The sequence below is a fragment of the Spinacia oleracea genome, chromosome 5 (genome assembly GCF_020520425.1).
Source record: "Spinacia oleracea cultivar Varoflay chromosome 5, BTI_SOV_V1, whole genome shotgun sequence".
In the NCBI taxonomy this organism is placed as follows: domain Eukaryota; kingdom Viridiplantae; phylum Streptophyta; class Magnoliopsida; order Caryophyllales; family Amaranthaceae; genus Spinacia; species Spinacia oleracea.
In genome coordinates this window covers 19,155,220-19,167,309 of record NC_079491.1, presented here as the reverse complement: position 1 = coordinate 19,167,309, position 12,090 = coordinate 19,155,220, and the positions used below count along the sequence as shown (strand labels likewise).

The 12,090-nt window shown below is 35.4% G+C and overlaps 1 protein-coding gene and 2 long non-coding RNA genes across 3 annotated transcripts; all 3 read right to left on the bottom strand.

Moving 5' to 3' along the window:
- Positions 1-508: 508 nt before the first annotated feature.
- Positions 509-985, bottom strand: LOC130461343 (uncharacterized). The gene has a single exon (XM_056829411.1). It carries the CDS (start codon positions 983-985, stop codon positions 509-511), a length of 477 nt encoding a protein of 158 aa, XP_056685389.1.
- A 4,659-nt stretch (positions 986-5,644) lies between these two features.
- LOC130462100 (uncharacterized) lies at positions 5,645-7,003 on the bottom strand. The gene is made up of 3 exons (XR_008922238.1): positions 6,602-7,003; positions 6,397-6,498; positions 5,645-5,741 (listed from the first exon to the last, which is right to left on the bottom strand). It is a non-coding gene; the product is annotated as an uncharacterized lncRNA (long non-coding RNA).
- A 273-nt stretch (positions 7,004-7,276) lies between these two features.
- On the bottom strand, positions 7,277-10,518 carry LOC110796445 (uncharacterized). Its single transcript, XR_008920971.1, has 6 exons — positions 10,243-10,518; positions 9,698-9,803; positions 9,207-9,273; positions 9,017-9,112; positions 8,577-8,741; positions 7,277-7,581 (listed from the first exon to the last, which is right to left on the bottom strand). It is a non-coding gene; the product is annotated as an uncharacterized lncRNA (long non-coding RNA).
- Between the last annotated feature and the right edge of the window lie 1,572 nt (positions 10,519-12,090).

The following is a 12,090-nucleotide window of genomic DNA, read 5'->3' as shown; positions in this document are numbered from 1 at the left end:
AGGCTTGTTTGTCATGGGTCATGGGTCCTGGCTAATCAACTCTATTAATTTTCGAAAACAATGATGATTGCATAAAATATAAGGCATTTTACATATGAGTGCTGCTCTTGTGAAATAAAAGATTTTGGGTTCAGAGTATGTTAGGAAGATCGAAAGTCTGAGATTCATCTGTTCCTCATCCTGAAGAATTTGCTCTTACTAATACGCTTGTTTTCTTTTGAAAAATATCAGTTATGATCATCTAATAACTTTATGCATCATCTCTTTGTCAAAAAAAAAGACTTTATGTATAATGTCACATGATTTACATGCAGTCAAACATTTTTTTTTTTTTTTTTTTTTAAGATAAAAACAAAAGTTAGGGTAGTCTTCTCTCAAGGTTGTACCCTAACTTATCAAAAGATATAAAATAAGAAAATTTACTATCTACATAGGGGTCAATATCTTGATGGGTCTGGAGGTTGTGACCTATGGCGGCAGCGTAGTCTGCTGCACGATTGGCTTCTCTTTAAATATGGCGCGAGGAAGAAGTCTCAAAATGTTCTAAAAGTTGATTGATATCTTTCATTAGCATCTGAATCTTCCATGGGCATTGCAGGGCTCGACCTTGTAAAATATTAATGATCAGTAAGTTATCACCTTCTATAAAAATGTGACGAATGTTATGCTCAACTACTAATTGGAGGCCGTTACGAAGAGCCATAGCTTCCGCAAGGAGAGGAGAAGAAGTTCCATTGTAGGATCTACTGATTACGTTATTACCTAGGTGGTCCCGAATAACAACCCCTGCTGTTCCAGAGTAGTGTCGAACTGACCCATCAAAATTGAGTTTGAGTACACCCGGAGCAGGAGGAGTCCAAGCAACGCGTATAGTGCGTGAAGGAGGTATAATAGCGTTGTGATGAATGGTATCACTCGACGAATCTAGACATGTGCGCAAATTCCATTCTGTGAATATTCTGTAAGTTCTAGTGTAAATTCCCATTATTGAGACAGGAGTGTGTCGAAAAATGTAGGCGTTACGCGTTTTTCAAATACTCCAAATAGCTGTGATTATCTTTCGGGTCGGGAGGGTGACATTTTGTCGTAGTTCTCGAAAAAGTGTAATAACAGAAGAAGAGCGGAGATGAGTACCAAGCCAGCGAACTAAAATATTTGCATCCCAGAATTCTTTAGTTATGGGACAATGAAAAAATAAATGATCTTGTGTTTCGTTTTGAGTACCACAAAATGGGCAACAGATAGGGATATTAATATGCCTATAAGATAAATTATCCCGAGTCGGGAGGCTATTGTGCAGTAATTGCCAGACAAAATTTTTTAATTTCGGAGGAATGTCTAGCTTCCATATCCAGGAGAATTCCCACTTGGAGGGAGAAAGAAAATTATGGGCCAACCATGTAGCGGATTTAACGGTAAAATCTCCAGTGCTAGAGAAACCCCAACAGGGTCGTCTGGTATTTCAGTGATAGGTAATGGGATACCTTTAATGATTTGCACAATAGCTGGTGGAAGAACCAGGGAGAGAGCTTGAATATCCCATGTGCGATCATCATTGATGAAGTGATTAACTGTAAGATCTAGATTTTGGATGACCGACGTATCTAAATTCAAATAGGTGACTAGATTAATTGAAAAACACCAATTATCAAGCCAGAAAAGGACATTAGTTCCCGATCCTATTTTCCATCTAATTCCTTTAAGAAGGAGTGGTCGGATTTGGAGGATTTTTTTCCAAATCCAGGAGTCCTTCGTATGAGGCTTACATGCAAAAAATGTATGGTGACGCAGGTACTTGGCATGGATTGTCTGTACCCTGAGATTATTGTGATCAGTAATGACTTTCCATCCTAACTTAGCCAAGAACGCCGAGTTAACTGCTGATGTTTTACGCAAGCCTAATCCTCCTTGGTTCTTTGGTTGACATATTTTATCCCATGATATCATAGGAATACCTTGCTTTTCTGGGGATTGTTTCCAAAAGAAGTTTCGATTTATTTGATCTAGAGAGTTACAAGTTGTTTTGGGGAGACGAGCAGTAGTCATAGCATAAGATGGAAGAGCCTCCAAGTGGCTTTGAATTAATACTGTTTTTCCAGCTTTAGAAACCAAATTAGAAGACCAACTATTTAATTTTTGTTCTGCTTTTACTACTAGATGTTGGAAATTCTGTTTGGCAAATGACGTAGAAGTAAAGAGTACACCTAAATAACGACCCAAAGTTTAAGGACAAAAACGTCTGAATAACGATGTTAAATAGGACCACCCAAGTAAACGAACACGGGTAAAATGACGGATCTGGTCCGTCACATTTACTATATATAGTATATATCAACAACAATAATATATATATATGTATATGTGTATGTTGGTAGCTGAATTATCCATATCAATAATGCTCAACCTCAATAATGCTATATGTTTGTGTGGTGTATGTCAGTTGAGGATTTGTCTACCTATATTGGTGAATTCAAAGGGGTGGATCCCCCTTTTGGATTCTTATATATGCAAAGTTACGATATCGCAGCGTAAATTACGCAATAATAATTCACTGATGAGTGACATTTATGTCACTCCTAGGGGGTAGTTTTTAGGTATTTTCTAGGTTATTTTATAATTTATTTGTCTAATTTTATCATTTTTAGCCTTTACTTATTTTATTTTATATTGTGTAGCTTAATTAGCGTAATTAGTGATTTTTCTTTGTTTTTAGGTCTAATTTCGTAATTTAGTTATTTTATTTGTTTTATCATTTTATAGTTTAATTATAGTTTCGTTATTATTTTTCTACTCTATAGTTATTATTAATATTATTATTATTATTATTATTATTATTATTATTTATTTTCAGTTTATTTTTATTTCGTGATTTTCCCTCGTGTTTGTTTTTATGTGTGTAGGTGGCCGAGTACTTTGAGGTCGGACACGAGTTTAACAATCGAGTTAATTGGGTCAACTTGTCAAAGAACTAGAGAATTGAATTATGGACAATGTAGTTTGTGGGCCTCAAAACTTGGGCCAAACTGCTGCCAAGAATTGTGCAACATTCCTCTCCTATCCTACACCACCTCCTCTCCTATCCTACACCACCACCTACAACACCCTACTCCTCAGCGCCAATCAGCCAGGCATCTCCTTCCGTCCAACTTCTCACCTCCATTCAAACACCTGCCGCCATCCACGCAGCCACCATAGCTACGATATCCGCGCCAACTTCGCACAACCAAGACCATCATCGCCACCCAACATCAACTACAACAGCTACACAACACACAACCAATCAAAATCACAGCCAAAATTCGCCCAAAACTGCAGCTAATTGCATCGATAAAACAGGGGAAAACAGAGTAAACAGGTTCGACCGAACCCGTATCGAGTTCGAACGAACCGGAAATTTAGAGTTCCTGATTGTATGAGGTTCGGTCGAATATCAATGGAGTTCGCCCAAACCAGAACGAAGTCCGACCGAACCTCATTAGAGTTCGTCCGAACATTTGAACGCGGATTTTTGGTACGGATTAATGAAGCTCGACGGCTACGATTGGATTGTGAGGAGCAGCGAACATGACCGTGCGATTGTAGCTGATATGCGGTGATCGATTGATGATTGTTGATTGATGAGCGACAAATGACGGTGATGATTGTTCATTGATGATGATTGACGGTGGGGATTTATGATGGGGGAGCGAAGGAAGAGCTGCGAAGATGGGGATTAAATCCCATGGAAATCGGCAGCGATGAGGACGAAGGAAAAAATGGGTCTGATGGTTTCAATTCTTTGAAGGGGGTTTATTTTGGAGGTGGAAATCACGTGATCTTCTTCCCTTATTTTCTTTTGTCCTCTTTTCTTAAAAATTTTATTTTTACTTTTCTTTCCTCCTTTAATTCTTTCTCTTTAATTCTTTTTCATTTTTTTTTCCTCTTTATCTTTCTTTTATTAACTTATGGTATAAATACTTCATTTTCTACCATATTTGAAAAACCATGTACATAATTAGTTTAGTTCTTCTTTTTCTTAGGGTTTAGGGTTTAGCTTTTAGAGAGATAAAGTGAGGAAAATTAATGAAAAATTGGGGTTTTTGAATTCAAGTGTGGCAATTTTGTTCAAGATTTCCACCATTAATCAATGAGAAATTTCTTACTCTCTCTCTTCATTTATTTATTTCTTTATTTATTGTTTCATTTATTGTTTTAATTATTTTAATTGTTCGTGTTTAGTTTAACTAGTCTTATATGCACGCGATGCGTGCGAAATTATATAAAAACTTGACATTGTATTACTACCACTAAATATAAATATTAGATAAAACATTGTTCACAAAGTAAATAGTGAAACAAAGTAATCATGCTTGTTAATCATAGTGAAACAGAGTAATCATGTAACACCCCGACAATTCTCTCATTTCTAAAATAACCTTTTAATATAAAACGTAGAGAATTATCAAGGCATTATCGCCCGTGTGAAAACGTAACGGCTTATTCAGAATTTTGCAGCGGAAAACATAAAACTAACTTTTAGGTTCATAAATAATCTATTACATTTTAGGTCCAAAACCAATTAACTGAAATAAGGAAACACGAATAGTACGACAAATTTCAAATCCAAGTTAACAAATCAAATCACTTAATTAAACAAATATAACTACAAGCTCTCTAATCCCGATCCCAATGATGCATCATCTTCAAACCTGTAGATGGGCAACGCTTATTGATCCTTAGAGACTGCTCACCAAAGATGGGTCATCACAGGATCAATAGGCATAGCCATGATCAACACACACAAACAAAGCACGTAATCAGCAAAGCTGAGTACTACATACTAAAGCAATAATAATCCTAACATGATACTATTAAACATAATTAAGGGCAGACAAAGCATGATAACCTGACGACCATACTTAACTAGACTAGGCTAGACTGGACTAGACTTTTATAACAATAATATTATTTTAATTGAAATAGGCAATGGACCGAGTTTTCTAGCTAGGCGAGGTACGGGCGCGACTCCGTAACCTCAGTGACCTGCGATATCGAGGAACGTTTGACTGAAAATAGGACGCGGTGATCAATCCGGTCCGAATGAAAGGCCATGGGCTACCACCATGAACCCCAACTCCTGTTTGTCCGTCACTTTAGACGTGCACAGTTTAAAGCTATTGCTACTCAGTTTCACTTTACATGATTTACAAATTGACACCCTGTTATGACTCAACAATCACATAAGGCATGCAACTCACATTTATTTATAACTGTTTTTATCTTGGAATTGAGTAAGTGATCACAAAGGCATCAAACAAGACTCATTCCAATTAACTCCAATCTTTTCTTTAATACTGATCAACCCCTGAATATGGGTATAAGGTTTCAACTTACTAAATAAGGTCCTCCGCCCTCATAAAGTAGTGAAAAGCTAAAAAGGGAACAACAATTAACTGATCTGAATTATATACTAAATAATCTAGTGTTCCCAATCAAACATGTTTGCATCAATCTTCCATACTAACATGTTATAATCCTCAAAATGCAATAAAGGTTTAATATGTTCATCCAACAGTATCAAACATGCAATTTCAACCTGACTAAGTTCATCCACAACATTAACGTAACCAAGTTCATCAATAATTCAACATGGTTTCAACAATTAGCACACATTCCAAGCACACAGGTATGTACGTACCTTGTATAAACAAACTGCGAGACCACTTTAATAATTTAAAAGTCACATACAGAGAATTCTCCACCTAAAACATCCAACAAATAATCCCAATCAATCTCTAATCATTCGCAACCATAATAAAGCATTCTAAATGCATCCTAAACATATTTAGAACCTTTCCTAATATTAAAACTTGAATATTTGATTTCCTAGCATCATAAATAATTGAATTAAGGATTGAAATTCGTTGAAAACCTTCGCAAACATCATACTTTAAATTTTCAGCAATATAACTCGTTTAAAAACTTTTCCAACACCAAATTAACATGCTTAGAATCATAAAAATCATAACTTTGATAATTCATAATCATCCTACCATGATTTAAATCATTAAAAACCTTAAAATTCATACTTCAATAATTAAAACCATTATTTCAATTAAATCGTATAATCTGAAAATTAATAATTTTATTATGTAATACATATAATTAGAAATCTATATTTAAACCATATAACTATAATTGTACTTCAAGAAACATAATTTAAATCGACAAAACATAATTAAAATCCAAACTTAAACATGATTAATAACTCTGAAATAAACTAATTTATAATATCAACATATAATCTGATTTCTAAATACATCATCAAAACTTAATAATTTAAATTATGAAAATTAACATTAATTAATTTATTAAAAGATAAATAATAATTTACATAAAATGAAGGGGATGAAATACCCTGAAGAACAAGAAGGTATTGTTGGCCGGCGGCAATGGCAGCGCGGCAGCGGTGAGGGTGGTCGGCACACGGCGGTGCGTGGTGGCAGCGATGTGGTGCGGCTGTGCAAGCAAGAAAGAGGAGGAGGGCAAGAACGAATAATCGTGAGAAAAGAAACCGAATGAGAAAGAAAATAAAAACGAAAGAGAAACAGAAGGAGGCTACCGTGCACGAGCCGGTGGTCAGGATCTGCGCGGCGGCTGCGCTGGTGGTTGCGTCGACGACGAGGAAAGCTCACGGAGCTTCTGTGGTTGCGTGAAACCGAACACGGTTAAGGAAGAACGAAGGATAAAAGGGAAACGGAAGAGAAAGGGAGAACGAAGGATTACAGGCGGTAAAGGAGAGCGAGGAGAGGGACGACGATGGAGAAGCAGGCGGCGGTCAGGCGAGGTGGTTGACGGCGGCCTGGAGCAAGGAGAGGGGCAGCAACGCACTTCACGTGGAACTAAAGCAAAGAAAGGGTTTTGGTTTTGGTTTTACGTGAAGTAGAAAAGAGGAAGGAGGATTATTTTGGGTTTATTGATTTGGGCTTTACCCATTTGGGCCTAGAATTAGGATTTGGGTTTTAGTGTTTGAGTCAAACCGAATAGGATTGTTTTCTAAATTCAATCGTGTTTTCGTAATTCGATTTCTTTTCAACGTAAAATTATAAAATTACTTTTGATTTCATAAATCGTTAAAAATATTCAAAATGTAATAAAACAAATATACGTTAATTATATATTTATTAATAAAACTCGTAAATTCTATTTAAATATAATTAACTATACATTAAAATATATTAATAAAATTTATAAAATTACGGGGGATTACAAATCAAGCCTCTTCTATGAATCTATGTTGAACATAATCATACAAACATTCAATAGAAATTATATGGTTAGGAACGGGGTAGGTCATGACAGATCTCAACAAAATTAAAAGAGATTTTGTGTCACTGGATGCATTTGACAAAAAGATTGTAGCTAAAATTCTTCAACAGCCTATACTTCGAGAAAGAAGCAAAGATGAAAAATTACATCATCCAGCAAGGAAGCTCTCTAGTTCTCAGGTTTCTTGTCATAACGCCTTAAAAGTTGAAGGGTTGTCCCAGTGATCAACTTGGTCATCATGTATGTCTCCCATGGAATGTCCCTTTTGAGAACCTTGAAAAAAGACAGAGGAAGAAAGAATAAAAATTACAAAATAAAACCTTGCTCTTCTCTGTTTTGTAATATTTAAAGCCAGATATGCACGCAATGTGTTTCTGCTGAGTTCAAAGATGAATTAGATAGAATTTTTTAATCACGACCTATCAGTTTGCTTAATGATAACCTTAATTGAGGTTTAGATTACCAACATGAAGAGATAGGATTGAAACATATTGTCACAAAACCAAGTACTGATATATTCCGTTTTAGTTACCTGTTTAGCCTAAATTAAGGATGATCATCAGGTCCAACATGATGTACAATATTCTCAATGTAAGCAAATGGTAGTAAAATTAAGGCTAAACTGTTTACATTATTCAATTTTATTTTTAGATTGGATTTTATATTAGGCTAAAATCCGAAATTATCATCAGCAAATGATTGAAACAAATATGCAGTAAAAAATTGAACAGTAAACATCAGAAACAACGGCCTAGGGATTAAGAGTAGGCTTTAAGCAACAAATAAATTTAGGATGATCATATTTGAATTCAACAGCCCAATTGTTTTGCTTCTACTTGGTTATTAGAGACTGTATGATCTGCTAATTCAGATTGTTTTGTGATCTAAATAAGATGGATTATAATGTAGAAACATCTCTATTACATAAGGATTCTAATGTGAAGTAGTAAACCCTTTTCTGTCTATATTCAATCATTCATATAAATAAATTAAACCAATTGAGTTATTATTATTTACTTAACCACATATATTCACAACTATTAATCACCCATTAAAAATTGAAATTGGGAAATTGAACGGCAAAATACAGTCAATAATACTAACCCGGCAAAATCATAGTTCACTCGTGTCAAAATTAAACTTTCAGCTTGATATAAGTGAACGGAGCCCTTTTACTAAGTGAAGTTTGCATTGATTCAAATAAAATCCTCCGTGTCATAAATTTTGTCAAATGGCAGGTAATGAGTTGTGAGTGAGGAATTGTTTACCAGTAGTTGCAGAATGCTCCAAGATGTATGTGATTCTAATTTTGCCAACCAAGTAAAAGTGAAGAAATTGGGTTTCTCAATAACGTAGCCAAAAATCCTGGATTACTTTAAGTGAGCAACTAAAGCTGGTTCTCTCAGTGCATGATTATCCCAAGTCCGATCGACCTGTAAGCATATTCCGAAGTAAGATGTCATTTTTGGAGTCAGATTTTGAGACATTCTTAAGATGCTGCAATGGTGCACCTTTGAACAATTTATTCACCTTATAAATACACCAAAGGAAAGAAAATAATCACGCAAAAAATCAGAAAGCAAAAAATTAATTCAAAAGTTCAGAGATAAATTTGGAAGGAGACAATTATGAGAAAGTTATTTTGGTAAAATCATGGCAAGACCGTAACAGTTTTTCAAGACGGGTTCTTGAAAACATGAAGGTTTACCTGGACTGCAGAAGCCATGTGAATTAATGTTGCTTCAGCCTAAGGTTTTCCGATAAATTGTAGACCGATAGGCAACCCTGCTTCATCATATCCAATCTACAAAAGTAACTGAATTTGTTCAGGGAAGAGCGACAGGATTAACCGCACACTTACATAAGTAATGCAAAAGGTAAAAGAATTATATTCTCACCGGTATAGTAACTGCAGGAATTGAAGGCCAAGGAAATTTCATGTTATTTCATAGCGTACCATTGCAGCTGGAAAAAAAATTGTAGATAACTTATCAAATTTCTAAGATTTAACCAAATCAAACAAAAAAATCATGAACCCTCGATCTCCCTAGCTTTATAACGGATATGTACGCATCGAGCCTCCTTGAATTACCGGAAATAAACAAATTAAAATTTCGGACAATTATCAATTTCATACACATACTCTCGAGTCTGGGCTATAAAGATAAATTCGACATTACTGTAACCCTTAACAGAGTTCTAACAAAGCATAATCAGTGCAAAAATAAAGAATCCAAAAATTAATAGAGTTCAAACAAAGCATAAACATTCCAAGGTTAAAGAATCAAGAAATTAATAGGGTTCTAATTAACAAAGCATAATCAGTGCGCTTAAACTGAAATATGCAAGAAATTAAAATAAACTATATTGCGTTTTAATTTATTATCACCTTAATCAGATCATAAACTTAATTGCAGTAATTCACCACTTTTGTGTTTGGAAGGCTTCGATTTCCATGTAGAAGGTCGCGGAATTTCCATGGCAGAACTACATGCCTGAAAATAATCACAAAACGAAAATAAATCTCTAGAGATTCCTCTGTTAGGATTTTGAGCTCTACATCTATCTCCAAATTATCGAAACAAAACCCATCACCCACAAACAACTCCGAATTAAGAACAAACCCAAATTTCCTAGAGAAAAAATTATCAAACAATTCAATTCAATGGGTTCAATACCAAGCCCAGTTTTCAATAGCATCTCCTTAAATTCCTGACTATAAAAGCCAGATCGACCTTCTCCATGAACATTTCGTTGAATCAAGTTCTTAAAATAATAAGCAGCAGCTACTTTTATATCAAGATTACCAATTTACCATCTCCTACACATTTATATCAAGTTTAAATCTTCAATTTTTAGAATCGCAATTAGAAATTCAACTGATTTAGTGTTGGAATCAAATTGATAATATATGAAATAGCAGAAATGAATTACCGTTGACATGGGAGAGGAGAGAGAGAGGGAAATCTGAGGCGACATAAACGCTTCGTCAACCTCCACTCGCAAATCGAACAACCAGATCCCCCAAGATGACCACCCGTCGAAACCCTTCCGTATTTGCAGGGTCGTGCTGGAGTCATGGTGCAATAGCCGAGACATTAGCCGCCTCCGTGAATGTATGCCATTGAAGTCTTCAAGTTTTAGGGTTTCACAGAGGGAGGAACTTAGAGGAGAGAGAAAGATTATGGCGAGAGGAAGTTTACAGGCTTACGTTTGAAATTCAACTCCATTGAAAAATAGAAGGGGTATTTTGGTCTTTTCGCTTGGGGACACGAAAAGTGTAGTTACTAAAAAGACCTCAACTGTTCCTTTATAGAATAGAGATTATTCTTGTTTAAATTAGTTGTTATTATTGTTTAGAAGCATGTTTTTAGTTGTTATTATTGTTTAGAAGCATGTTTTTAGTTGTTAATTTCTATAAATTTCATATTTTTATGTTGATAGAGTAGTTTATTGGTTAGGGTTTGGGTGAAAAACTCAACCATGAATGATTTGGGGATTTGAGTTCGAAATTAGAGATTTTTCATGATTAAATTATTCCATGTTTGAATGTACTCAAGCTTTGTTGCAAATGAATTGATCACTTGTGTGTAGCATTGAAATTGGGGTAGTCGGGCTTGGAAAATCAAGGGATTGTGACTTTGTGTTGACTATTTGTTGGTTGATGTTTAATTTACCTAAGAATGATAGAGTGTAGGATGGGAGTCCGGATTTTGTCATCCTAAGAAAGGATTCGTCTCGGGAGATGATTGGAGTCCATAATTGAACCAACATTTCATTCATGTATTGTTTATGCATTATTGTCCCTAGTTTCGGCCCTCTTATGCTTGTGTCATGATCGGTTGTCGTTTGATCCCCATTCCCTAGCCTCCTTTGTCTTTGGTAGTTAGTTTAGTTGATTTAGTTTTAGTTGGTTAGTTGACTTTCCAACTCGTTCCGACCTAGCATGTTGTTCGATTAGCATAATCTAGTGCACCTTAGTCCTTGTGGATTCCGACCCTTGCTTACCGCTTTACTTGTGTTAGGTGGTTAGTTTAGGTAATTTGTTTGATTAGGAGAGACTAGTAACGACCTAGTTTTTCCTCGATCATTCACCTCTCCGTATATTTATCTTCTAACTGTATAATTTTATCATCTCACTATACACGTTTTCCTTCCAAAATATATCACGGGTATGATTAAAAATAGAAATTTATCGAACAAGGGTAATGAGTAGTCCGATAACATGAGAAAATAATAGAAGTTATAATAAGGGAAAGTAAGTTGAGTGAATGATATGATAGTGACCATAAAATGGAGTTTGGTGTGGCTATCATATTTCTTGATTCAGGGCACGAAAAGACAAGATTTTTGGTGGAAATGGAGGGCTATATGTCCCGAACAGGCTGACCAAATTTTAGCAAAAACGGACTACGTTTGACCCTTGATCTGAGGTGTTTCGTGGGACTGCCCCTCAAAAAACGGGAATGAAGAAAAAGTGTATAGTCACTCTTTTCTCCCCTTTAAACTAACTAAATTATGTTGCCCCTCTAATATCATCACATGGGAGAAAAAAGGTTGGTAAAATAATGCCAAGTAAAGATCACTTTGGTTTGTTCCTAATCAGTTATTTGTACAATCAATAACATAGACTGTATAAATTTGAAATCAGATTGTATAAGTCTAAGATATACGAAATATGCAACAAGATGAAGGGTGGTCATGCCCAACGTTGGGTAACGGGTTATAATTTTCCTATTATGTAACTAAAATGTCAACATCTAATATTTTCTCACGCACCGA